This window comes from Sceloporus occidentalis, unplaced genomic scaffold (assembly GCF_023333645.1).
Source record: "Sceloporus occidentalis isolate IW3139 unplaced genomic scaffold, rSceOcc1.0.p SCAF_1, whole genome shotgun sequence".
NCBI lineage: Eukaryota > Metazoa > Chordata > Lepidosauria > Squamata > Phrynosomatidae > Sceloporus > Sceloporus occidentalis.
Genome location: NW_028316981.1, coordinates 236,239,427 through 236,267,332, shown reverse-complemented (window position 1 = coordinate 236,267,332; position 27,906 = coordinate 236,239,427). Strand labels below are relative to the sequence as shown.

At 40.2% G+C, this 27,906-nt stretch overlaps 2 protein-coding genes across 14 annotated transcripts in view; one reads left to right on the top strand and one right to left on the bottom strand.

The window, feature by feature from the left end:
- The window catches only part of LOC149323640 (amyloid-beta A4 precursor protein-binding family A member 1-like), a 120,199-nt gene extending 106,652 nt beyond the window's left edge, over nucleotides 1-13,547 (top strand). For 8 of the 10 annotated variants that reach the window (XM_089490478.1, XM_089490435.1, XM_089490486.1 and 5 more), the window contains 3 exons: nucleotides 2,456-2,575; nucleotides 5,392-5,532; nucleotides 8,518-13,547. In XM_089490478.1, the coding sequence (XP_089346604.1) occupies nucleotides 2,456-2,575; nucleotides 5,392-5,532; nucleotides 8,518-8,589 (333 nt within the window). In that variant the 3' untranslated portion in view covers nucleotides 8,590-13,547. Of the gene's footprint in view, nucleotides 1-2,455; nucleotides 2,576-5,391; nucleotides 5,533-5,767; nucleotides 5,804-8,517 lie in introns of all 10 variants that reach the window. The other 2 variants (XM_089490501.1, XM_089490495.1) reach the window with 2 other exon arrangements.
- A 1,907-nt stretch (nucleotides 13,548-15,454) lies between these two features.
- The window catches only part of ENTREP1 (endosomal transmembrane epsin interactor 1), a 59,128-nt gene continuing 46,676 nt past the window's right edge, over nucleotides 15,455-27,906 (bottom strand). For 2 of the 4 annotated variants that reach the window (XR_016277326.1, XR_016277327.1), the window contains 4 exons: nucleotides 22,408-22,557; nucleotides 20,583-20,872; nucleotides 17,321-17,855; nucleotides 15,455-15,923 (listed from right to left, as the gene is read on the bottom strand). Coding sequence is in view for 1 of the 4 variants with exons in the window: in XM_089490420.1 (XP_089346546.1) it covers nucleotides 17,652-17,855; nucleotides 20,583-20,872; nucleotides 22,408-22,557 (644 nt within the window). In the remaining 3 variants the exon portion in view is untranslated. Of the gene's footprint in view, nucleotides 15,924-17,165; nucleotides 17,856-20,582; nucleotides 20,873-22,407; nucleotides 22,558-27,906 lie in introns of those variants that run through there. The other 2 variants (XR_016277328.1, XM_089490420.1) reach the window with 2 other exon arrangements.

Sequence of the window (27,906 nt, the reverse complement as noted above, 5' to 3'; positions counted from 1 at the left end):
TTCCTGTCTATGCAAAAGGCCATGATAAAAATAGCATGTACTTTTACATATTTACAAGTTGGAAAAGAGACATTTTGTTAGGTTGGGTTAAAAAGGATATCAAATGTTGTGTCAGTGGACTAAGTGAGGAACACTGGCAAAGATGTGCTAGCTGAAATTGTATAAGAGGCCTTTTTCTGTGTGAAGATCAAGTTGGACAGAGACCATCCTGAGAGCTGGTTACCTTTAGTTCTCCAGGAATCAGCATTACACACACACCCTTTTTTGCCACATTTCTTGGAAACAAATATTACTGTTAATAAGAATTAGTATTCTTTCCTCACTCTTGACTGCCCTGAAATATATTGTCCATAAAGCCTTTTCTGTCCAATTTATAGAGTTGGGTTTATGTATTACAAAGGACCATATCCAATCCCCAATCTAGACTTCGAATGGCATAACCGGAGTTTGGAAAAGATCAATTTTTTACTTTCCAGAATCCTTGGTTGGGTTATTTGGGGAATTGTAGTCCAAAACATACATTTCTTGGCACAATCCTCACTTTGCTCTTTGTAAATCTTGGGACTGTTTGCTTTCTTTTGCTGTGGATGGTGTGCCTTTGATACCTGTATAAAAGATGCAGATTGGTCATCTTCACAGAAATGGCTCACCAGGAACAAACTTATACCATGGCCTTGAGAATTTATGCTGAAGACCGGTGAGGAATCATGAAAGTTCTAAGTTCACTATGCAGTGTGTCTGCCGTTACTCAGTGCATTTATGATTAACAGTATTCATATTCAGCCAGATCTTCACATGCATTCAAAAGGAAGCTTTAGGCTTTTGAGCTGAAACAACAGACTGTGCCATTTCAAAGTGTAGATGGCTATTGCCATTTTAAATACTTGTAAACCTGCAGAAGCAGCAGTAATAACGTCACTAGTATATCCAGAACAGAAGTTCTCGACCAGTCCCCTGTGTTTGCTTAGGTGGGCATTCAGAAATGCAGTTGGAAGTGGGCCATTCCCATGTTTTGACTGGAGTGTTCCAGTGTTTTGACGGGAGTGGTAAAAGAGTGCAATCAACTAGTACTGTGTCCAGGGACGTAGCCAGGATTTTGGGAAGGGGGTAGCAGACTAAGTGCCGCCATTATAATGGAGCTTGGTTGCGGCAGTGCGGCGGCATGCACCATTCATTTTATTTAACGGAAGGGGGGTCCAGACCCCAAGTACACCCCCCCTCCCAGCTATGGCCCTGCTTTGTCTTCTGGTATATGTGCTTTTACTAGCTAGCATCCTCTTAGTTAGGCCCAACTGGTGTACATCCATTCAGTCCATAGTGGTGAGTCATCACATAGAGAAATGTAAAGGATTCAGTAGGTCTACTCTAGGAAAGATTAAAATAGGATTTAGGCCAGTGTATCCCTAGATAAAATGCTAATTGGTGTTAATAAGGACTATCAGTAAGTGGCTGTTAGATTATTTAATACCGACTAAATGATGGGATCTTGCATATCCAACTTCAGGTGTTTCCTGTATGAAATAAGAGCTATTCCTTGTGGCTGAATCCCTTGCCATTTTTTGTGAGGTAAAACTATGATGGTTGCTGGGATGTGCTTCCTTCCCATTAGTTCTTTATTGGCTTTCATATTAGTTGTTTATATTCAGCATCCAGGAAAGAATTCTGGATATATATTTTTTTGCAGACAACTGTAATTTTTAAAAAAGTTATAGCAATTTTGATCAGATGGTTTGCAACTGAACCAGCATTGTGTAGTGGCCTTGAATGTTGGATTAGCATTATGTGATACCAGGGTTCAAATCCCTCCTCAGCCATGGAAACCCACTGAGGGACCTTAGGTAGCATATTTTCTTAGTCTCAAAAGAAGGCCATGAGAAACCTCCCCTGAATAAATTTTGCCAAGAGATCTGTATGCTAGGATCATCATAAACCAGAATCAACTTGACAGCACATAGCTACAGAAGGTTTTGATCAGAATTTGTGGAAAAAATATTTTTTGGATTATAGTCCCCAAAATCCCCTAGCCAGTATGGTCACTAGCCATGCTGGTTAGGGATTTGGGAAATGGTAATCCAGAAAATGGTAATCCAACATAGTGCAGTGCTTTGAGTGTTGGACTGTGACTCTGAAGATCAGGGTTCGAATCCCAACTTGACTTTGGAAACCCACTGAGTGACCTTGGGTAGGTCACACTTTCTCAGCCTCAGAGGATGGCAATGGCAAACCTCCTCTGAAGAAACCTGCCAAGAAAACTCCATGACAGAGTTGTTTTATGTTCACCATAAATCGGAAACAACATGAAGGCACAAAACAACAACCAATCCAGAAAGTATTTTTTCTTTAAATTCTGACCTTATACCACAGTGGACATGGAGTTGATCTCTAAAAGTATATGGTCATGTTAGCATTCTAGTGCAGGACTAATGTAAAATATTATCTGTCCTATTTTTTTAAGGGTTTGAAGAATCAGGCCAGAGTTAAGCTGAATATAGTAAGATGTCCTCCAGTAACTACTGTCCTCATCAGAAGACCAGATCTGAGATACCAGCTGGGCTTCAGTGTACAGAATGGCATTGTAAGTCTTATGTAGAATCCTTAACAATTTATTACCTCCTGTAGGTCTTTAAAGAAAAAAAAGTGAGAACAGAGAGTTAATTTCAAAACACGTAACTTTGATATTCAAAGGATCACAGCCAGAGCATCAGTATCTATCTACTCACTAGGCCAAGATATCATTAAAGATCTCTTGGTTAATCTAAGGAATAAATAAATTGAGAATTAAAGAGTGAGGCCATATAGAAGAGTGCCAGGTGAGGTACACAGAATGTCTATATGGGAAGAACATTTCTGTGCTTAATTTGTAAAAAGAGACTGCTGGAGCTAGAATCTGCCATGTCCCTTAATCCTAAATGTGTAGGGCATAGCTATACTGACTCACTTGTAAGAATACAGAATCTGGAATCAGGTTACCACTAAGGTTGCTAGTGATATGGTAAGCATAGACCCTTATCACATGGAGGGCTTTTCAGCTCTGATCCGAAGCCACTGCAGGTCCAACCATGCAAATTCACGTTAAAATGTGATGTATTATCACACGTGATTGCTTTCTATGGGGTATTGTTCTGAGGCGGATCCACAGTCAATCCAAAGTGACTCCTGGTTTTTGTGAATTCGGTAACAAGCGAATTCACAAAAATTGTTTCCAAGCTCACTTCGATTTCAATCCGAATTGGTCTGATGTGGAATGAATTTTGCTTCCATCCTGGTACACCCCCCCCCCAAACCTCCAAGGTCCCACATTTTCTATGATGCTGCACTGCAATTTTGCTCCATTTGCTTCCAATACTCCTTCAAGAACGGAGGCTGAATAATATTTCTTTAAATAATAAAGGAGAACAAGGCACTGTATAATAATAATAATAATAATAATAATAATAATAATAATAAGGCACCAGAGCTCCCTGGCAGAGAAGGCTCAGTGTCTCACAACACTATAGTTCCCAGAATTCCATAGCACTGAGCCATGGACAGTTAAAGTGGAGTCAAACTGGATTATTTCCCTAGTGCGGATGCAACCTAAGAGAAGGCAATTGTTGCAAAAGGGAAGGAGAGTGGATTGGATTCAGGGAGGTGGTACTTTAGGGAGCATGGAGAATAAGGGAAACAGGATCATTTCTGCACTCCTCCAATATGGGTCTCCTTCAGATCCAAAGGATTTACTTCCAAGTAAACTTGCAGTGTCTACACTGATTATTTTGCAGTGAAAGATGATGATGATGATTATTATTATTATTATTATTATTATTATTCAATAATAATAATAATAATAATAATAATAATAATAATTTTGCTGGTGATACATTCGGATGAAGCAGAGGGCATGTAGGGATAGGTGACATTCCCTATCATTCACGTGAAGCTAGCATTCACATGAAACTGGAACCAGGAAGTGGCCCCCTTCTTCACCCCGGAAGCGCAAAGGTTCACGATGTGTTTAGAGCCCCACTGAGCATGCACAAGGGTCCCAATTCACATTGGTGAATCTGCATGGTATGTACTGGTGTGGTAATTTAATGTGCACTCAGAAATGACCACAATTTCGTTCTTCAAGTGTGATCATTCATCACGTGAATTGCCTTGGATTCGAATTGACTCTGCTTCCCCTTCACTTTGGATTGACTCTGGATTGGAGTTCCAGTTTCACGTGTGATAAGGGCCATAGTCTCTAATATTGAAAATAGATTGCTTTATTTCCTGTGAAGAACTGTGAACAAAATTTGCACAAAATAAAGCATTGTATTCTTGGGTTTTGTCAAGTCCATTGGTATTCAATAACTTACAGCATGAAATATGATTGCCCAGTAGTAGTTTGAATTGCCTTTTGCATTTCCCAGTGCCTCTGACTTGCATTATGCCGAGCAGATGTTAACACTTTCACACTTTTAAAAATACCAGCACCTCTTATCTCTAACATGGGAAGTGTCACACCCCAGGAGAAAAATCTGATGCTGTGTTCATCTGTGCCAAAACAGTGAGCCGTTATGTTTATTTTTGCCATGCCAGTTCCCTTTATTATGTATCTACCAAATTATTAAGTTTAAATAGGCATTTCCCTAGGAACTATGATTTGAAACAGGTTTTGTTTGCAGGCAAGAGCATTTCAGAAGTGCAGAGATTTATTACCCTGTGCTTGGCTTCATTGTGACTGTTGCTATGTTTGCTGGAAAAGCAGTCCACCTGCCCAACTGCACTGATGAGGTCAAGTATCAGGCTGGTGCTCAGTGCTGACACCTGCTTGGAGATCTTCTCATGTGATCTTGCTTTCTCAAAGAGAAGGGAGAAAAACTATACCAATTGTGTCTCTGCACTCTGGAACAACAGCATAGCTTGCTCACTAGAGCTTGGAAAAACCATTTTTCTGTATCACAGACAGCATGGCTGCTGGCACAGCTCTTCCATTATGTCATCTCCACGGTGAAGGGGAAGTGCATGTACTGCACCTGAAAAGCCTTCCTCAGAGTTCTGCATTCTTGAGTGTATCAGTTGTGTATCAGTTGCCTCTACGTAAAATGTCCTGAAGTGATGCTAGCACTGCCTACAGATTCATAATGGTGATTCCATCCAAGCATTTGCCCATATGATGTTGCAGGTATTGTGCTAAATTATACAAGTGAGAACTCAATCTTGCCATACCTCAGGGCTGCAGGATCTGTGGATGTCCAGATGAATTGTCACACACACACACACCTCACCATCATTGACCAGACTGGCTAGTGGGCTGAAGCAAAGGAGGGGGGGACAAGTTCCCAGCCCTGATCTGACTGAAGCATGTTCCATTTCACATTTCCAGTGCCTAGTGTTGTATGTTATCACTGCTTGATGTCTTTCCAGATCTGTAGCCTTATGAGAGGAGGGATCGCAGAACGAGGAGGAGTACGTGTGGGGCACCGGATTATTGAAATAAATGGGCAAAGTGTTGTAGCAACACCTCATGAAAAGATTGTTCACATTCTCTCAAATGCTGTTGGTGAGGTAGGAGCTAGCAATTCTGTACTTCATTTTTAGGAAATGATTGCTTTATTGCATTGTTATTGCCACCAAATGGGGGATGAAGGCAAATGCAGGCAAGCAGGCGACTGTTCATTATTGTGTGTAGCTTTATAGTGCTTTTTGCTGAGATTGGAGCCTCCTTGTGAAAGGTGCTGAATGGCCATGCTCTTGGTATGTGCAAGCATTGGTCAACATTTGTATCTTGCCTTTCCTACAGGCAGCTCAGGACTTATCCACATATCCAAGTCAAGAGGTAAGCTTAGCATAAGAGATAATGGCCAGAATCCTGTTGGTAACATATGCTGGTGTTACTTTTTTTTACACCAGCATAATACTTTCCAATCATTGTAGAAGAAGATACCCAGTACATCCATGCATAAGGACCCCACACCTCTACATGCAACCGCAGCTTTCCAGTCCTGGGTTACACCCTCCATGGCTAACCAGAGGCCAGAGGAGAGATGATCCCAGGCATCATCTGGCTGCAGTTTTGCACCAAGGGAAAAAGGAAAACTCATCCTCCTAGAATGATGAAGGTATACAAAGAGGATGACTCTTGCCTTTTCCTGGAAACAAAACAGGAGCCCCTTATTCTCCAGGCAGCGACTGGCTGTGGGAGGACTCACTGGCTCCATACACTGGAGGCAAAAGTACACCTGCAGAGCTTTATGATCTGCCAGTATTGTATACAACCTCAGCTAGCATTGACTGGAATTTGGATATCCTTGGTCTAATAGTGTATTGATCATACCAAGGGAATTAAACAGGTGGATTGTGAATCACAACTAGACTACAGCCCAAGCTATGAGTCAAATTAGCACTGCCATTCTGCCATCAGCACCAGTTCCTTTCTGTTGTTGTATAAAGGTTTTTCTGATAGAGAAAGAGAAGAAAGAAGTGCAAGTATCAGGAAAAAGGAGGAGTGGAATGAATTATAGATCCCAGACCTGTAAGAACTAAGATAGCTGTATACACTATGTTGGCTCCCATTTGGTGGATCTCAACTTCTGTTGATAAGGCTATACTATCGAATTATACCAATTTACTTGGTTAAGTCCACCAAGTTAGATCAGACTTCATTACCTAGGGAGCATGGTAGTCTTTGCACAGGTGTGAAAATATTTTTCATTTAATTAATGTACCTTCTTAGGATACTTTTGTTAAAAATTCCCCTTCACTTCTGAGTTGTTTTGAGTGAAACTCTGCTCATGGGGCATTCCTGATGGAGGAAGTGGGACAGGAGGAAAGTGATTTTTTGGTCATTTTCTGCATTCTTCCGCAGTTCCCTGTAGATTCCTTCTCTCCCCCCCCCCCCCCCAGCTATAAAATTTCAACCACTGCTGTAGTTACCTTTGGCAGTTTGTCCATTTGGCAGGAGACATGTAGGAGGTCTTGTTTTTTCTTGTCCCTGTATTAACCTAATGTGGGTGAAGGTTTATCAGGAGGAAGATTCAGGAGGTGCTGGCCACTTGTATGCTGAGCTATTACATTACTGGTCAATTGCTCCTATATTTTATCTTAACGTTTTCAGATTCTCAAGTCACTTTTGTCTCCTTTTATTGGTATACTGACTGCTGGAAGGAGAGGGGTTATGTGTATGTGTTGGACTAAAATTTTGGTGGTGGAGGCCAGTATACTGTATGGCAGTTACAAATGCATAACCTAGAATTATTCACTCATGACATACTTACTCCAGATCTCTATGTAGCCCCTAATTAAGAGTTATGTAGGCATCATGGAAGTCCCTCAATCCCTACTTACTGGACAAAAGCAGCTGTGATCAACAGGGTCTGTTTCCCAGTGGGTCAGGAAACAGATGGCTGATGTTTCCACCCGCCCCCCCCCCTTTTTTTTTTTTTTAAATAATCATTATTATTCTGTTTATTTGTATCCCACCTTCCTCCCAGTACAGGGACTCAAGGTGGCTAGGAATCTCCAGGACACGAGGAAATCACAGGCTTCAGCCTGTTGCACTGGGGATCGCTTGCAGGAGGGGGTAGAAATGGCAGTCAGCTGCTGCCTGAATGACAGGGGAATAGATCCTTGTGGATCACAGTTGCTGCTTCCTGTAAGTGGGGATGGGGGGATCTGCTGGGATTCAGTGCATGACACTGTAACTATGGTGCTTAAACATATATATCTCCCATACACAATTTTGATTTATTATCTGTTGATTTTTTAATGAATTCTGTAATTTAACTAGGCTTTTCCAAAATTTTTAATTAAATTAATAGGCTTATTAGAGCAGCATTTTTATCATGTAATGTTTCATATTAGGCTTGCTTCTACCTTAGACACTTAACACATAACACTCCACATGCGCAGCTACATGTTGCTTTCTCCCTCCAAGACAGGTTTCAAACCCCAGAAATATTGCCATGACTATTTATTGGCTGGGGAGGAAGGAGGGAAGCAATATCTATTCCGGCTGCAGTTCTGGGAGGGAGAGAAATGACGTTGCTCTCATGACCTTCAAATAACTAATTTGTGAGCCAGGAGAATGACCTCATTTTTCTTACCCCAGCTGCAGAACTAAAACTGGAAAAAGTGTTGCCTGGTAATTTCGTTTTCACACACACATCCCAACAGTAAACGATGATAGCAGCAACCCAGGAGCTGGAAAGCTGTCTTGGGTTGGATGTTAGCACAAAGAGGTCATGAGTATCTCCTTCATAATGTCCACACACACCCCCTCCCAAAAAGAAAACACTTGTATAACCTGGAGTTGTGCATGTGTGTACGCCACCAACAGGATTTCAACCATTGTTTGTCTTTTGCTGCTGTATTTATTTTTTCCATATTGTCAGCCATTTTGACTTTCTTTTTGGTGGGAAAGTTGGGTACAATTATATGATTATGAAAAGATGCTTCATTTGTGGCAAGGCAACCCAACAAAGTACAACATCTTTTATTGCTACTTTGGGAAACTCATTGGAGAAGCACTAACTCAATACTTCTTTCTTCCAGATTCATATGAAGACCATGCCAGCCGCCATGTACAGACTCTTGACTGCACAGGAACAACCAGTTTACATCTGAAGCTCTCCCAGTGTGCATGGACATTTCTCTCCATTAATGGTGGTGTTTTCTTGTGCTGCATTTTGGTGTCTGCAGCAACATTTCTCTTGCTCTTTTTTCTCACCTTTTATCATTCTGCTGTGTACGAGATTACATTTTTGGTTGCACCTTTTTACTACTAGAGTTTATGTAATTCTTCACAGAACTGAAAATAAGTAAGACTAACACACACACACGCGTGTACACACACACTTGTTTGAGCAAAATCATCCTTTTATGCTTCTGTCAAGACAAAAAAATAAATAGGTTGAATGAAAATAAATTAAAACACTTAAAAAAAACTAAGTAGGAAAAATGATAAAGTTTTGCAGTGATAGATAGGATGTTGGCAGGCTTATCTTATAAAGTTGTCCTGCTTGTTATATGACGAGAGCTATAGGACTATCATTTTTCCCCCAGAGGAAAAAGTCAATTTACATATGAAGGCAGCAAAATGATGATACTCCAACGTTTAGGTGAGTTCTGCTCCCCTCATGCCATTCAGCACATATTTATTGGGAGAGAGTTAGTGAAAAGGTGGAAAATCCTCTAGGACTAAAAATGTCTATAAAAGATATGCTTTTACGATCTAAATGTTTCAGGATTTTGCTCTTTGGGAACTAAGCATTTCCTTTCTCTTTTCCCAAATCCTTTATTTTTTTAAGTGCAGTTTGATTTTTTGTAAATGACTGTTCTATTCCCGAGTTTCTTTCTAAATCTGAGTGACACAATTCTAAATATTGAAGAGAGAAATTGTGGATGCAGGAGTGGTAAGGGAATGTAGTTAGATCTTAACTTCATGGGTTTTTTTTTTTTTGTGTGTGTGTGTGTATGTGTGTGTATGTGGGCTAATAAGCTGTCACATTTGAAAATTGTATGCTCGATAGTCATGATTTTTTACACGTCTGCATACAGTTTTAAGTTGTTCTGAGCCAGTTTACTTTGAACATATCTTTGGTCCACACTTTTATATTTATTTTTTTAAGACAAGTTTCTCTTTAATTTTGGACCATATTAGAATAGTGGAAGGTATAAATTTAATTTATTTTGTAATATACAAATACATATATATATATAAATATATATATAAATATATGTAAAGTTATTCCCACACATGGGATGCTAAGACAGTAGGTTCACTTACTGCAGGTATTTGTGCAATGAAAGAATATTCCAAAACACTTTGGATATGGTATTTAAAATCCAGGAGGTCAGTTGACTGTAACATTTGTAGTAAAATTATTTGGCAAAAACACATAAAAGTATAGGTCCTGTGGCACCTTAAACACTTGTACCTTTATTATGGTATAACCTTTGAATTTGGATTCATAAGAGATTCACTCACAACACGTCTTGATCTTTAAGGTGTTTCAATATTTTTTGTTGGTTTTGCTGTGACTAACCAACATGGTTACCCTTCTGGAATCTGTCTAGTATTTGTATGGGGATAGGAAAATAGGAAACATAGAAAAATCAGGGCAACACTGGTTTACCAGGGGTAGGGGTTGAGTGTTTGCATGTTGCATGGTTGTGCATTTTGCACACATGTTGCATAGATGTGTAATGGCATACTCCTTGGGATTCAGTGCCCTGCATGGGTGTTATATGTGAATGCATGTGGATTCCACTCCTTAAAACAAACGCAGAATCTCTGGGTGGCAAGAAACTAGTATTGTACTACAACCTTGAGTCATTTAGGGTAACTGATACAAATACTGTATACTGTTGGGGGTGGACATGAAGTTACTATAGCTCTTTATGCTCCTTACTCCATAAGACACTACCAGAGGTAATTTTGCAACATATTAACAGATATAGGACAGGAGTGTTCATTCCTTTTCTTCATTCACAGAAGTCTTGTATACACAATTGCATTATATTATCTAATAGTTTTAGAGGATAAATATACAGTAGGGAAAAAAACTACTTTTTAAAGAGGCAAATTTGCAACCCAGTCCTTAGGTGTCCCAAACCCCATCAAAATCATTGGGTAACTCTGCATAGGATTGGGCTATGCATGTTCACATGAGTCTAATATGAGTCTCTTAAATTTGGGTTCACTGATGTATTCAGTTCCTTACTTTACTGAAGTGAAGTAGGCATAGACCTAGACAACAAGCTAAGTACTTGGAGCAAGCTATACATGCTTTGCACAAGAGTAGGCTATACGTCTAGGCCAAGGCACTGTCATGCTGGGAGAACACAAGGCTCTATCAGTATAGCCATGGGAAGCAGTGGAGGCTGCTTTCCTGGTGCACAACAAGAGCGGAATGCTGCCAGGTGAAACTCCCATCTTCCCTCTCACTGATCAGCAGTGGCTTTGGCCTGGTCTGGTTGAATTTGTGCATAGATGGAAGAAGGAGCAGTCTCCATCTCCACCATAAGGCTGCAGCTACTACTTTGGGGCCTATTTGAAGCCAATCGATGGCTGGACAGACAGTCATAACCTGAAGTCTTTTTGCTGCATGGGCTTGCAGAAGGTGGTATTGGCTACCTCCTTACACAATGTCCAAAAAAGTACCAAAGCAGGCATAACTACTCCCAGTCAGACCGTGGATGTCACTAACAGAAACCCAGGCACAATAAAAGAGCTCTTATGGCTACATTTTTTCAAAGGTTAAAAAAAAAAAATGAACAGAGCACTTTCAGCACTTGGATTTATTGAGGTTTAATTAAATTCAGCACATATTCATATTATCTGGTTGATGCAGAGATGTGCAGTGACAGCAACAGGAACAAAAAGAGAGTTTATAATGCGCCCACCCTGCCTTAGGCAGGGTTCTTCAGGTGTTAACAAATGGCTTTAAAGTGTTATGTGTCTATCTCATTTTCTAGCTAGACTGAGGCCATAGTCCCTTTGGAATCCCCTTAGCTATGGGATTTTGAACGTTGTCTGATTCTAGGTTAGTATTGGTAGTCTGCTCTTAATCTGAGACTATCTTGATGGAGTGTTTAACATGATAGTCACCTGTTTCACAATAGACCACATAAATAATGCACACATCTTCTCATACTTGTGTAGTATTTAGTATAGATATTATATGTACTGTATGTAATGCATATGATAAATAATATATTCCATCATTTCCTCCTAATGGCCCCAGCTAATCCCACAGTTCTCCCCCTGCCCCCAGGAGTCACTAATTTTCCTCCTTGTTTTTACTCATTCCTCTTTTCTTCATCTAATCATTCCTACTCTCCATCCCCCCATCTTTTTTTCCTACAAGCAGAGCAGCTTTTTTCCACAAATGGCTTGAATGAAGAATTGAGTCTTTCACTGTCTAGTCTTTATCGGTGTTGACTCCTGGAATAGATTTAATTCTATTTCAGATTTGCCCATTTCAGGCTCACCATGATGTGTGTATGTGCCTTCAAGTCGCCTGTCGACTTATGGCGACCCCATGAATTTCCTAGGTTTGTCTTCAGCAAGGAATACTCAGAGGTGGTTTTGCAGTTCCTTCCTCTGAAATATAGCCTACAGCAGAGCAGGATACAAATGAGAGTGAGACAGATAAGAATTTTGAAAACCCAGCAAACAGATACTTATAGGAACTTCAACATGTTTTGAACCTGAATCACCATTAGCTGGTTTCATATAATTATATGTGGGAGAAAACCCATCAGTGTCTTAAACCTCTCCTGGTTTATTCTGGCTCTAGCACCGCGTATTGTCACCTTATATGTGGCTTGTTGCCAGGACTGTAGCCCCTCCTCAGCATGCACACATGTGACCACAATTGAAGAGGAAGGGACAGCCAAAAGGGATATATACCTGTGCTGATTCCACAGCTTAAAAAAGTTACTTTTGACCATGGTAGGTGGGGATTATAGTTCAAACTAACTTTTCCAAGCTCTGTATGATTTTCATAATTGCAAACATTGGAGAAAGACCTGCTGCAAACACAGAAACCATGGCAACCTTTTGTCTACATAACTGCTCAATTCATATGAACATTTCTCTTGGGGTGCTGTGGATGCTTATAATAGGAGATATCTTTCTTGTGAATGGACGTCCAGAGTAGATAAATTTTTGTATATCCAACTCTATACTTCTCAACTACAAAGAAGGCATTTGAAAAATACAAACTGAAAAATGATGTCATTGTTTAAGTACTGGTGTTTTGAGCAGCTTCTAAGCTTTTATAGAAAGCTTTACATTCTTTATGGAATGAAAGAAACCATTTGTTTTGTATACTTCCAGTTTTGCAAAAATCCGCCAAGGATCATAGTTGCCTACTTGTATATTTTAATAATGTTACCATGTTTACAATAAGGTTGTATTGCCTCTTAATTTACCTCCCCGCCCCCCATGGTTGCATCTCAACTGTATTATAATTTGCAGTATGTTTTGGGATTTTCCAAGTGCAAGGCTTTTGAGGAAAGGAGGGGAGTTCTTTGTATTTCCAGGAATAAAAAGAGATCTTTGTCTGAAGTTGGCAAGTGTGTGTGTGTGTGTATGTGTGTGTATGTATGTATATATATAAATATATAGAGGAGGAGAGAGACAGCACAGTACTAAAGAATATTAAATTGTACTTTTGTTCTGTAAAGGTGAATAGAAATTATTGAAAAGCGTCAGGAGAAGTATAGTATTGTATTTGTAACAATATTGTTTTTTGTAAACATTAAACTTGATGAGCTCTCTATATAAATTATATATATATATATATATATATATATATACACACATATAAAATGTGAGCCTGGAATGTTTATACTGCACACCTACTGAATGTAATTTTTCAGACTCTTGTCAAAGGATTCTGCCCCCACCCTCAATAATACAATGGCAGTGCTTTGGGGGATATGGGGTTTTTTAATTCTATTTTTTGTTGGCCTCTGTTTTGTTGTGATGTATTTCCGTGTGCTACATTCCTTTATTTAACAGAGTGCTAATGTCTGTAAAATTTACAATAATAAAACCAGACATACCAAAAAAAAAAGGCATTACATATAGCCAAGATGTTGTCAATGTTGATTTATGAAGATTCCTTCTTTTTGATCTACTTCAGTGCTCCGGAGCTCCATAAACCTTCCCGCCAGATGTTTTGGGAGAACACCTAGCTTGACAAAAGTACGTGTGAAAAGGACCACAAGCTGAACATGAGTCAGCAGTGCAGTGTGACAGCTAAAAAGCCAGTATGACTCCAGGCTGCATGAATAAAAGTGTAGTGCCTAGATCAGGGGAAGCAATAGTGCCACTCTACTTCCCAGTAGGTAAAGGCCAAAGATCCTGTAGCGCCACTCCATTCTGCTTTGGTCAGACCTCACCTGGAATGCTGTGTCCAGTTCTGGTCACCACAATTTAAGAAGAATGTTGGCAAACTAAAACATGTCCAAAAGAGGGCAACCAAAATGGAAACCATGCCCTATGAGGAGCAGCCTAGGGAACTTGATATGTTCAGCCTGGGGAAGAGGTGATTAAGAGATGGCATGGAGGCATGTTTAAATATTTAAAGAGATGTCATATTGAAGATGGAACAAGCTTGTTTTCTCCTGCTCCGAGAAAAGGACACAGAGCGATGGATGCAACCTACAGGAAAAGAGATTCCACCTCAAAATTAGGAAGAATTTCCTGATGGTTCAACTGTAGAACATGCTGCCTCTGGGAATGGTGGAGTTTCATTCTTGGCAGGTTTTCAAACAGGCTGGATGGCCATCTGTTGAGAATGCTTTGATAGTTTATTTCTCCATGACAGTTGGATTGAATAACCCTTGAGGTCTCTTCCAACTCTGTGATTTCATATTGACCAGAGAGCTCCTCAATTCTAACCCTCCAATATTTGCAGGAAGTTGTCATTAAGTTTACCCATTTGTGTTTTAACCATACAGTATTGCCTGGAATGTAGAATTGCATTTATGGGATGCATAAGATCAAGTTATGTATCCATAATTGATCTGTATTCACGAACACTACATAGTCATGATCATGGCATTATTGCTATGATAATGAATGCCTGCCCAAGCCTACTTTATCAGATGGAGGCTCATTCAGCTGACAATGGCACTGGAAAATAATGTTTCCACCCTTTTCTTGCCAGCCAACAAGCTACAACTATCAGATGCAAGATTCCTGTCTCACTGGCTGAAGGGAAGATCCAGAGGTTGGCTTTTACAATGGACTGGGGGCTGCTGGCTGTTAAGGTGGCTGCGACTGTGTCAGATTATTTAATACAGAGCAGGTCTGAATCTGTAACATTAGTTTACAGATCCCTAACTGCAATGCTGAACACCAGCCCAGATCTTCACGTTAGAGTAGACTGAAATGATTCAGGAGTGGCACCATACTTGTTGCAGGACTTTACAGGATTATCTTCATATGTGCCAGGACAGCTAGAATTAAGGCTTGGTTGCTGGATAATTATTCACAGCTTCTGGGAAGGCTGCTTGCAACTAATCTTCCCAGTACCTCCCAGAACTAGCTTTCTGAGTGATCCCCAGAGATAGGCTATATCATTTATAAGGATAAAACGGTGTGTGGGGGGGCTGTTTATTAAAGTGCTAACAATGGAAGCTCTAAATTCAACACTGTTGACTTGGGAAGATACTGAATCAAAGTATAGTACAGCTTGTATGAAGGGTGTACACCTGATAGTACAGTGTATGAAGGGTGAACTTTAGGGTAAAATTTCTGTCTCTAAGACACTCTTCCCTCCAGCATTTCATAAGGTGAGACTAAGATTTTTAATACTGCTCCTCGTAGAAGCAGAATCTGTGTGTTTGACTGCTCTGAGACCACAAAGAAAAACAGCCATCTCTTCTAAGCATGGGTAAAACCACGGGAGCCTTTGCACCTCTGCTTCTAAACATTAATTAAATTGAATTTTAGTGTCATCTTTTCCTATAACAAGTTTATTTATATTTTGTCAATTTAAATTTTATTTGTACATATTCATTCAATTCTGGGAGCTTCAGCTCAGGAAGGATATAGGAAAGTTGGAGAAGAGTCAGAGAAGGGCAATGAGGATGATAAAGAGCAGTGGTTCTCAACCTTCCTAATACCGGGACCCTTTAATACAGTTCCTCATGTTATGGTCACCCCCAACCATACAATTATTTTCATTGCTACATGCAAATACGTGCTTTCCGATGGTCTTCGGCGACCCCTGTGAAAGGGTTCCACAGGTCAGGAACCACTGATAAAGAGGTATGATGAAGAAAACGTGAGGAAAGGTTGAAGGAGCTGGGCGTATTCAGCTTGGTGCAAGAAGACTGAAGGTTACATGCTTATGCTCTTTAAATACCTCAAGGACTGTCACAGTGAGGTGGGGTAGGCCTGTTTTCTGCTGCCTCAGGGTAGCACCAGGTCCAATGGTCTGAAATTACAGTAGTTTTCAAATGAACATTAGAAGGGATATTTTGACAGCAAGACCAGTTTGACAATGTAATCTGGAGACTGGAATGGCATTAAAGAGGTGGTGGGGGTTTCCTCCTCTGGATGTCTTCAGAAAGAGGCTGGACAGCCACTTAACGTGAGAGCATGATTTGAAGAGAGAGCTGGATTAGATGGACTACATCATTGAAGGCCATCACCATGTATGAAGCACAAACTCCTCTAAGTATCAAGGGGAGACCTTTTGTTCCAGTAAATGCAATGAAGAAACGTGATGGTTACCTCTACATGAAACTCTTTGTCTTAAAGGAAGTATCTTCATTTTCAGGAACAGAAAATATTAACCATAGTCTTCAGTCATGGTGAATTTTAAAGGCACTATGCTCTAACGTCCTCCAAAGCACACAGTGAGGAAAGGCTTGTTTTGTGAACCCAAAACAGCTGGGACCAACTGTTCTCATTGTGGAAAAGAAATCTAGGCAACTCTACCTCTCTATTTCTGTGAATAGTTCAAAGATTATTGGGAAATGTAGTTCATATGCAATTGCCTTTGCAACATTCAATTTTCAAACCAATAATGGCCCAAATCATTCCCATGCAACAATGTCTGGCATGAGGATGGAGATGTTCACGTAGGAAGAAGCCATCAAGTATATCACCACTGAGGCAATTTTCCAGGACTTCCATATTGGTAATTCAAATGCTTTTAGCTTTTAGAGAAGACAAACTTTGGAACAGTAGGACTGTTCTAGAAGCACCTGTTTTCTGTCAAGCCCTGTGACTACAATCGGTTCAAGTGCAGCTTTCCTCTTCAGTACATTGCTTTGAGGTATGTGGCTCTGCAGGGTTTGGAATAGGTGAGCATGGCAGTGAACTGCTCCACCCACCAAGACCCAGCAGCCGTCCAGCACTCTTGCACTTCAGTGTCCTTTAGAAAATGGGACCAATTTTTAAAAATGTATTTATACCCCCCCTTTCTCCCAGCACAGGACTTAAGGGAATGGTTGAATGTTCATACAGCACCTTACCAAAAAATAACTAGGCTTGTCACATGGCTAAAGGGCACACTTCAAATACACTTTATCTTTTTACTGTACTCTGAAAATAGCAGAAAACACTATATCTACTGTAGTTGTCCAGCTGGGTAGCTGGGCTTTAGATTATGCTTTGCTTGCTAAAAAGCAAATAGTCCTACTGATACCCAGAGAAGCAAAGGTCCCTGCAGTGGAAGGGAGGAAAAATATTCTTTAATTTTCACAGAGCATTAAGCCCATAGATACAACTAACTCATCTTATAGCTCCTTTGAAAGACAAAGCATTGGCAGTTCTAACAATTCATCATAAGTGAAATAGCAGACATTGGAGGCATAAAGCACTTACTATACGAGTTGATAAATTTAAGTGGAAAGAATGATTTTCTCTCATAAACATCCATGTACACGTCTTCTTGCCATTCCAAAACAAACAGTGCTCTTCAGTCACACTAATTGTAATCCTGAATATCCTTATTTTAAAAGACAACTTTGCATCAGAATATACTGAGGTGTTCATTGGAGTAACGCCCTAGTAGAAAGTCCTCAAGTATACTTTTCAAAAGCAGCAGTAAGTATGAAACACATCATAATGATTTCCTCATTAGCTTGCATTTTCACAAAGTGGTTTTTCTTTTCTTAGTTCATTGTGTTGGGTACAGGATCTCACAGATGTGTGCTCAGAGCACTGTCTCCCGGAAAACTCCAATAAGGCTATGAGGCCGTTCAGGCTCTGACTTCTGAGTTCTCCTCTCTAGTAGCCGAGTTTGTGCTGTAGTGAAAGTGCTCACATCTCCACAGCTCTCCAAATGCAAGAGTCCTGGATGCCTTCTAAAAGGCAGTGTGTGTGCCCTTGATGTAGATGGGTGAGCTGGGGTCATTACCTTTGCAGAGAAAGGGAAAATTAAAATTAATATCCCCTGTTAATAACTTCTAACACCTTCCAAATCTGTTTTTATAAAAGGAGAAAAGCAGTTATTTTTATAAAGAAAATCTAAGGAAAACACACAAAACAGGTCAACACTGAAAAATATTCAAGCTGCATGTAAGTTTGGGAACTGGACCCTGCTGAACACCAGTTTTGATTTTCTACACTACCCTAAAACCAAAGCCATATGATGTAAATACTGCACTTTCACATCTAGTCTCATTAGCTTTTTATTGTTGTGTCTCAAACATTATTACCTCCTGGCAGCATGACCATTCAGTAACCCACAACAAGGCACAGTATTCACTGTTCTAATTTTTTAACAAGGGTCATTTCTCAGCCAGCCCAGAGGAAAGAAAAAGGAGATGTGTCACTGGTTTCAAAAGTGGGCCATTGATGCTGCTGCTCCAAATTCAGCATGAAATCTCAGAGGAGAGAATTTTCTGTTTTGTGAGTGTGTGTGTGTGCCTTCACGTTATAGGGCACATATAACTCCCTTGCTAAAACAGCTTCACTGCCTACTACCTATACATTTCCAGGCCCAATTCATAATAATGGCCATTGCCTATAAAGTCCTACAGCCATGATGGTGAACCTATGACATGTGAAGTCATTTTTCAGGGCACACGAAGGGCGTGGAAGAGGAGAAACAGGCATGTGCCTGTTCCTCCTCTTCCCAGCCATCCTGGGCTTTCAACTGCCTCTGGAGAGGCAGCTGAAGTCTTGGGAGGGAGTTGGGGGGGGGGGCGAGAGGAGGAACAGGTACACTCTTCTTCCTCCTCTTCCCAGGCATTCAGCTGCCTCTGAAGATGCAGCTGATAGCCCAAAGAGACAAGGGAGAGAAGGAACAGGTGCATGCTTCTTCCGCCCTCCCTCCCCCCCGGGCCTTCAACTGTCTCCAGAGAAGCGGAGGGTTGGGGGGAAGAAGTCCTGCTCTGGAAGTTCTGCCCCTGGAGGACGGAAGTCCCAGCTCGGAATTCCGTCCCCCCTGGAAATCCTGGCACCTGCACCAAGTAGCGCCTGGTACCGGAAAGCCTTTTAGTTTGGGCACCAGGTCTCGAAAAGCTTTGCCATCACTGCCCTGTAGGCTCAGGTCCAAATTATCTCAAAGACCATACCTCCCAATATAAACTTGCCAGAGCTCTAAAAGCTTCAGGAAAAGATTTTCTCTCAGTCCCACCACCATCACAGGTATGTTTGTTGAGGACATGAGAGAGGCCTGAGTTCTCAGTGGCTGCTTCCACTCTGGAACTCCCTTCCATGGGAGGCTAGGCTAGCTCCTTCCCTGCTTTCTTTATGCAGGTAGGCAAAGATATTTCTATTTAAATGGCCCTTTAATGTAATGTGGGAGGGAGATGTTTTATTGGGGATGTTTCATTTATCTTTTAAACTTTTGGTTATTTTATAATGATGTAAGTGTGTTTTATGTGTCGGTTATAACTGTTTTGAAATTTTACTGTAAATGTTTTGAATTTGCACTTTCTGGAAGCCATCTTGAGTCCTACTCTAGGAGAAAGGCGGCATATAAGTGAAATAAAACTAAATTTAAAAAGTAAATTCAAGTTGCCTGTCGACTTACAGTGACCCCCCCCCCCCCATTAATTTCATAGGGTTTTCTTAGACAAAGAATACTCAGAGGTAGTTTTGTCAGTTCCTTCCAATGAAATATCACACTACACTGTTATAGCACTATTATTCCACTTTAACGTCTATGGCTGCCTCCTGTGGTATCCTGGGACTTGCAGTTTAGGGAAGGGCATTTAGAATTCTCAACCAGAGCTCTTGGACCTCACTAAATTACAAATCCCAGAATTCCACAAGAGGCAGCCATAGTAGTTAAAGTGGAATAATAGTGCTATAGCAGTGCAGTGTGATGTTCACCTTATAGCCTACAGCACCTGATATTCAATGACACTCTCCCATCCAAGTATTAACACAGCTGTCTCTTCTTAGCTTCTAAGATCAGCCAGAAAAGCAAGAGGATCAGTCTTCTGCTATACTTCCTCTCCCCACCTGTTTGCAATGTTCCATGTATAGAAGCACATTACCACCTGACACTCCCCATTTCCTACATTCATAGAGCAGTAGATGCTCCAAGGCAGACCAGACTGATTCTGACCCTATTTTAACTGTTGTTAAATGCTGTTAAACTTTTTTTTGATAGTTTCAACCACAGCCATCTTCCTTTCATTTGTTTTCCGAGTAAAACTTATTCCATACTTCCAGACAAAAACAGAGATTTACTGCATTACTACTATCCCGAAATATCATTAGTATATGCTCGTCCTGCTTTGCTGTCTCATGCTCCTATGGGGTAAGATTGGAATTTGTTCTCTTGTAAATTCAGAAATGTCAAGTTACTGAATACAAACTCTTAACTAGCTCTGAGATGGGAGGGAAGTGTGCAGAAAAGAACCTCTGAGCAGAAGGAGAGAAACTTCTATAAGTTTAATAGATTTATCCAGTGCATTCAGTTCAAAGTATGTGATTTGTGTGAACAATTGTTTTCTTCCCTGTTCCCAACACAAAGCTGAAATAAGCCAGCAAAACCTACAAAAGGTCACATTTGACATTGGGCTTCACATCCAAAAGTACAGCTGCAAACTGGCCCTGCATCCTGGAAGCCAGGGATGCCATTTACAGTGAAGAAATGTTTATGGGATCAGATACAATAATTAACTACCTGTTCAAGGAAGCTGGCACTGGTGATGGCTTCCTCCATATGCTCTTCATCTGATTTTAAAACAGATTTTATGTCTTCCACCAGTTCATGGATGTCAGGGGTCATGCTGCAAGAAGACTGCTCCAGGAACTTTGCCACAAGCAGTTTTGTATCTATGTAGGATTTGTAGTCTATCAAGGACCTGGGTCTCGAGCGCAAAGTCTTTGCTCTCACACTCTTTCGCAAAATGACTGTAGCCAGTTCTGGTTTTAATTCTGTTTGGGTGGCAGCTTCACAGCTTAGCACTGGACCTGAAGACAAAAATAAAACCTTGCTGGAAGCATCTGGATAGCTTCAATGAAAAAGCACACAAGCATAAGTCATATGTGCACATGCACACACACAGAGGGAAATCCAATAATGAAGTAAAATACAATTATTGACTGACTGAAACCATATGGTAAGAAATCACTAGAGGATCAAACACGGAAGAAAGCCTATTTTTATTATCAATTCATCATTGTAAGGTGCAGATGGCCATTGTGATAGGGAGAGTTTTCATGTACTTGTTTTCTTCATGCTTAAATCCCATCTTTGGATCAATCGGTGATAAATTCCAACAGGTATCCTGTTAGGTACTGATGTCATCATAAACTGACTCACAAGCAAGTAAAAGTGAATTGTGAAGATACACAATGTCCGTACTCTAAAGAGGGAAGCAGAGATGTAGCTAAATTATTGGGACCATTGTGCAAGTGGAGTCAGCAGTGTGTCTGTTGTGCAATGGATCCTGTGGGTCCCAATGACTAATAGGGATCCTAGCATGAGGACACTGTGCAAGATACCCCAATACACACTGTTGCAATTTATCAGAAGAGTTGTGGAATATGTTGGGTGTGACTAAACATGAAGTTATGTGCTGTATTTCTGATGAAAAATCTCAGCCATTTTTAGGTTCTAGGCTATTGTTATAAACAGTAGTAACTTAACTATAAAATAATAAACCCACTGAAAAAACTCACAGAGCTACTGTCCCTGCCTCAAGTGCATACCATTCTGCTATTATTTTTACATTAATAACATCGCACATAAAGTAAAAGTTCAGGAGCATATGTAACAGGTTATAACACATGAAGGACTGGCAACAAGGGGGGATGTCACAATTAGAACCAGCAATAGGAAGGACCCAATGACACAAAAACACACACTCAACTCTTGTGATGAGCCATGTCTCATATTCAAGATGGAACTGATTATTTTGATAATTCTGTCCAAACAGATACAGTGGAATTTGCACATGGAGAAAATTTACTTGCTTCAGGGAAACAAATTTTCATTGGGGGAAATATTTCCGAAAAACCAATAAAACTAGGATCTAGTAAATGGAATTGCACAAGGATTTCGGCACTGTTCTTTGGAAAAAGATTCAGTGCTAGTCAAGAAGCAACAAACAATAAGTACACAGAGTCTTTTAAATTACACAAGCAACAAGAAGAGAATCCTTTTTTAAAAAGTAACTACAATATTTAGAAACACAAAATGGCATCCTGTATTAAATATACACATCTGAAAGATGTATGTATGGTCATTCTACTTTCAGGCTAACAGTAATAATTTCAATCCCTGCCAAGTTACTGTTAGCTGCCATCTGTTACAGACCTGTTTCTAGGATAAACTACACAACTGAAGAATGTGCATTACCAAGGTACATATATACATAATTTTTACATTAAATAACACCCTTGCCAGGCATCTATCTCACTGGAGATGAACCATTATTATGCAAATATAATGGTTCCTCAATTTTGTGGTCTCTAACAAAAAGAGTTACAGCATGATTGGTCACCTCTGCCTAGAAAGCCATGCAGCACAGGATCGCTTTTAGATCGTTTTCTGAGAGGCTTGAGAGCTCTCCTTTGGGTTCCTGTAGACGCCAGGCCAGGTTCTGGATGCAAGGTGGCCTCTGTGGCCGAAGAACTGGGAAGATCTGCATCTACTGCAAAAAACAAGAACAGCCTGAGATAGGAGAATCAGTCAGACAAACCTGCATATAATCCAGAGACAAAAAAGTTCCTGAAGTATGTATAACAGAGAAAAACAAACATGGTTATTTTAATGTCATTCCTTTACACTAATTATTAGGAATAAAATTAGTTATTATCATATGTGTCACCAGAAAGTAAGAGAAATTTCTAAAGACACATTTATTGTGCCACATCTGGTAAACTATGGTCCAAAACACACTGCAGAAATAATCCAGCTTGACAGTGCTTTCATTGTCCTGGCTCAATGCTTGCAAATTCTGGGAGCTGTAGTTTTGTGAGACCGTTAGTCTTCTCTGTCAGAGAACTCTGGTGCCACAATAAACTATAATTCCCAGGATCCCCTAGCACTGAGCCAGGGCAGTTAAAGCGGTCTGAAACTAGATACTTTCTGCAATGTGTTTTGGATTTATGTTTGTAATATTCATAGAACCAGTTGTAATAAAACAGATTGCAAATGCGAAGTCATGTTGCCATGCATTTTAATTCACACACATACACAACCTAGCATGTGAATACGGATATACAAGAATATAAAGAGATGTAGTATAGATTTTGTATTGTGGTTCCACCATGTAGGGAAACAGTGATTCCTAACTCAAAATAACTCTCATGGTAACAAGCTTTTATCACAAGTATCTTCCAGGAAAAAATATTAAGCTGAAAATGAGTAAATCAATAGGGTAGGGACATTTTGGTGTTTGAATCTGGGTTTATAGCTACAAACCCAAGCCAGTCAGGGGTGTTGACTAGCATGTTGGCTTGTTTGAAAATGCCTAACTATAATACCAGGTTTTTTTACCCATTCACCCTAGTAGGAACAAACAAGATTCCTGTCTTAATCTGACAACTAAACACGTGCAATGTGTACATACACAAATGCTGTTAGAGAAGTTGGTACAGTGGATCCTTGTTATATGCTGGAATTTGGTTCCAAGATCCCCCATGTATAACAAAATCAGTGGATGCTCAAGTCCCATTAAATATAACGAGACAGCAAAATGGTCTTTTATAAAAAATGGAAAATCAAGGTTTGACATTTGAAATTTATACTTTTTTAAAACATTTTCAACCTGTGTATGCTTGAATCCAACAAATCTGTGTATAAGAAGGGCCGACTGTATTATCTTTCTCCAGGCTCAACCTTGCACTATGATAGCCTCCACTCCAAACAACACTGAGACCTCTGGTAGACACCAATAGATTCTGACAGAAGACATCCTCAGTCCACATCTGGTAAATGAGACACAGCTAGACACTTCTTCAATCCCCGCCCTCACTCTCCACCAGCATCAGAATGTCCATGGGGGGAGATACTGAAGTGCAACAGTGAGCCCCCAAGGAGGAGAGCCATAGCAGAGCTCCACATTTGGAACTCTTAAAGCTTAGCCATGTAGGATCACTGTACATAAATATGTAAACAAGGAAGCCTTGACCTTGTGTGACAAAATAGGGTGGGGTTCCTCCAGACACCAACATACAGAACTGAGATGGATGGACCTGCGCATCTCAGAGATGCATTTACTGGCAGGTACACATAAAAAGGAGGCTGGAAGCTGCTTAGAGGGAAAAAAATCAAACAGCTTTTGTAGCTATCATATCCTATATCTCTCATATCACTATTTCACAGATAGAAAAGAATCCAGTATTGGGTTTATTGGGATTAGGTTTATTAGATTTTAAACATGTAATTTTCACAGCAGTTTAGGAAGATATATTTTTATATAAGGATTTTTTCCCCCATATTATAGTCATGCCCATCAGAAAACTAAAAATTTGGATGCTCTTTCTTAGAAGAAAAAAACACCAGGCTTCCTGCCACAGAGGATCAGCTGCTAACAAAAACAGTGGCTATTATTTTGACAGAAAGTTATCCAGCTCCTTAGACTGTAGAAAATTCATTACTGGAGAAGAATCTGGACCTGCTCACATCTGTGAGGTTTTCAGGAGCCAACATTCAAAGAGACATAAAGGCAAAACAGACTGCCCTAAAAAGCCAGTGTGTAGCTGCCACAACCCCAGTCCAGCTTTGTCACAGGCAGTCTGTTTTGCTCCATAAACCCTTCATCTACTCCCATTCTACGCAAATAAGGATGCTTTTATTTAGAACCAATGCAATTAGTGATGACATTTACAGATGGATAATATTTTTAAGGTCCCTGAGAAACTAAAGTACAGGTTGAGTATCCCTTATCCGAAAATCCAAAATCTAAAATACTCTAAAATCTGAAGTGGATGTCTGAGATAGTGACACCTTTGCTTTCTGATAGTCCAATGTACATAAACTTTGTTTCAGGCATAGTTATTTAAAATATTATATAAAAATTATTTTCAGGCTATGTGTATAAGGTGTATGTGAAACTTATATGAATTTCCTGTTTAGATTTGGGTCTCACCTCAAGGGTATATAATTAAGTATGTACCAATATTCCAAAACTTGGAAAAAAATTCAAAATTGAAAACATGTCTGGTCCCAAGCAATTTGGATATGGGATACTGAACATGTAGCAGTCTTAATATTCTTTTACAGTTCAGAAATTTCAGCTGGTACAAACTCTATCTACCAGAATACATGTGGGGTAGTAGTGGTGTGATTACATGTGTTCCACACATTAGCTGTACTGTTTATTGATTCAATTCCAAGTTGAATTTAAAGTACTGGCACAAAACCATAAAGCCCTTAATGGCTGCAGATAATCTGAAGGACTGCCTTAGCTCCCCTGAACCAAACAGCCTGGGCCTTAAGATCAGCCTCTGAGGTTACACTCTCCGGCCCACTGCTAAATTTGTCTGGTTGCGAGGTACTGGGGCAGAGTCTTTTCAGGTTTAACCCAACACTTGTAACACTCTTCTCAAAAACCTTATGTTGTCTCTTCTCATGGGGCTAAAGCAATTTCTAAACCTACTCCACACTAGAGAGCTTATTTATTGGTTTTATGGCTGGTTCCCTATCTGAATCAATTCTTATGTATTATTTCTATTGTTGTACTCCTTTTCAACACTTTTCCAGTAAGCCATCTTTAAAGGCTTGCCCTAAAAGGGAGGGTAGAAATAAAATAAATGAAATGAACTGAACATGTTCCATTTAATCTGACAGGAGCATTTTACAGAGCTAGTTCGGTGACACGAACATCAGCAAATGTAAGACAAGAAGGTAATAAGAGTGCATTTATATTTGCCCTAAATTATTTTTGGGAACCATGTGGCTACTGCTTCATCTTTAGCAATCCTATCTATGCAAGATGCTCACTCCTGACCAGCCCAGAGCCATTTTCATTATACTATTTTTTTTAAAGGACCCAAATATAACAGTTAATTCAGAAACACTGACAATAAAGATCTAAATGTCAGGAATACCAGGTCTGTATATCTACAGCTCTACAAATAAAGCAACAACAAATGTAGGGGGGAAGGGTTAAGTGAGAAAGGGTAAAGGTGACTTCCTCAAGAAATGACACCAAAGCCATAAAATTGATTTGGGAAACATCTGAAGGTTTTTCTGCATGTGTGTATATCTATGCCCAGTCCCCACATTGACTGGACCCCCCCTCCCCACCTCAAAAAAAAAAAAAAAAAAAAAAAAAAAAAAAAAAAAAAAGGTCCAGCACAATTGCAAAGTTGCTTTGCTTCTAAGATCAAATAATATGTATTCATAAAACCAGCTGCTACTTATCTTTAGCAGTTGTCTGCTAAAGTTAATCAACAGAAGAGTAGCAATGGATTTTGGTAAAGGGGGTATTATTATCCAGTTGAAATAAAGTCTGGTTTAGCAGTCAAGAGCAACTTGGCTGGCACAGGGAATGCACTGGCGTTTTTCCAGAAAAAAGCCACGTTTTAAAGTTTCTGCCAGAGACACGCAGACAGATTTAAAATCATGAAGCAACTCCACAGTTAGACAATCAATACCGTTGCCAAGCACTGCCAAATAGGCAGAGAGATTCAGCAGTTTCCTCTCCCGTCCTAAACATACCCTTTGCCACCCACCCTTCCCACTGCATTAGCATTAAACAGAGAGCAAGATACGGTGAGTCAGCCGTAATCTACGTCTGTCTCTTCTTGTCCATCTAGCGATACAGAACAGTAAACACTGTAGTCAGCCTTTCATTGATAGGATATGTTATTTCTATATACCATGTAAAAGCATTTATTCTATATATTATGTAAAAGCCAATGCTTATTCAGACATTTCCTAATAAACCTTACATTAACACTTCACATGCAAAATAGTATTTTTTTTCTTTACTGAAGTTACATTTTAATCTAGTAACAACTGTACTGTGAAGCATGGTTGGACAAATATGGCCGCATCTGCTGCTTCTGTCTGCTGTTTTCTACCCACACTGAGTACAGGACAACTAAATCAATTCTCATTGATAGGATGCTCAGTGCAGGGAGAGATGCACTATCATGTAACAGATTTGGGATTACTCTTAGACCAAGAGTCAAATCTCAACTACCTTACTAAATAACACACTAAATAAACCAGGCAAGTCACAAATTCAGCCTCAGTTCCCATTATTATTTATTATTATTATTATTAACCTTTATTTATAAAGCGCTGTAAATTTACACAGCGCTGTACATACAATCTTTTTAATTGGACGGTTCCCTGCCCTCAGGCTTACAATCTAAAAAGACACGACACAAAGGGAGTGGTGGTGGGGATGGGGCCTCTCTAGTAGGTTAATACATATAAAATACATAGCAATACAGGAAATGATTCAATAAAACAGGCAACAAAAGAACATCAAATAGCAAGTGACAATTATGCAATGCCTGGGAACGCTTCTCTGAACAGGATGGTCTTCAGCTCCGTTTTGAAGCTGGTTAAAGAGGTGATGGCTCTTGCTCGCGGGGGAAGAAGGTTCCAGGAGTGAGGGGCAGCAAGTGAAAAGGGGCGAACCCGAGCTGGGGCAGAGGAAATCCTGGGCTGAGACAGCAGATCTTGACTACCAGAGCGGAGGGCCCGCGTGGGAAGGTGAGGAGAAAGAAGGTCTGATAAGTAAGGAGGGGCCAGTCCATGGAGGGCTTTAAATGTCGACAGCAGGAGCTTGTACTGAATGCGGAAAGGGAGGGGGAGCCAGTGAAGGGATGCCAACACAGGAGAGATGTGGTCAGAGCGGTGGGTGGAAGTGATAATGCGTGCAGCTGAATGCTGGACAGAAATTAAAGGACGGAGGTGAGGAAGAGGAAGCCCAGCCAGGAGGACGTTACAGTAATCAAGTCGTGAGATCACTAGGGCATGGACCAGGATCTTGGCAGTAGAGGCAGAGAGATATGGTCGGATTTTGGCAATATTGTAC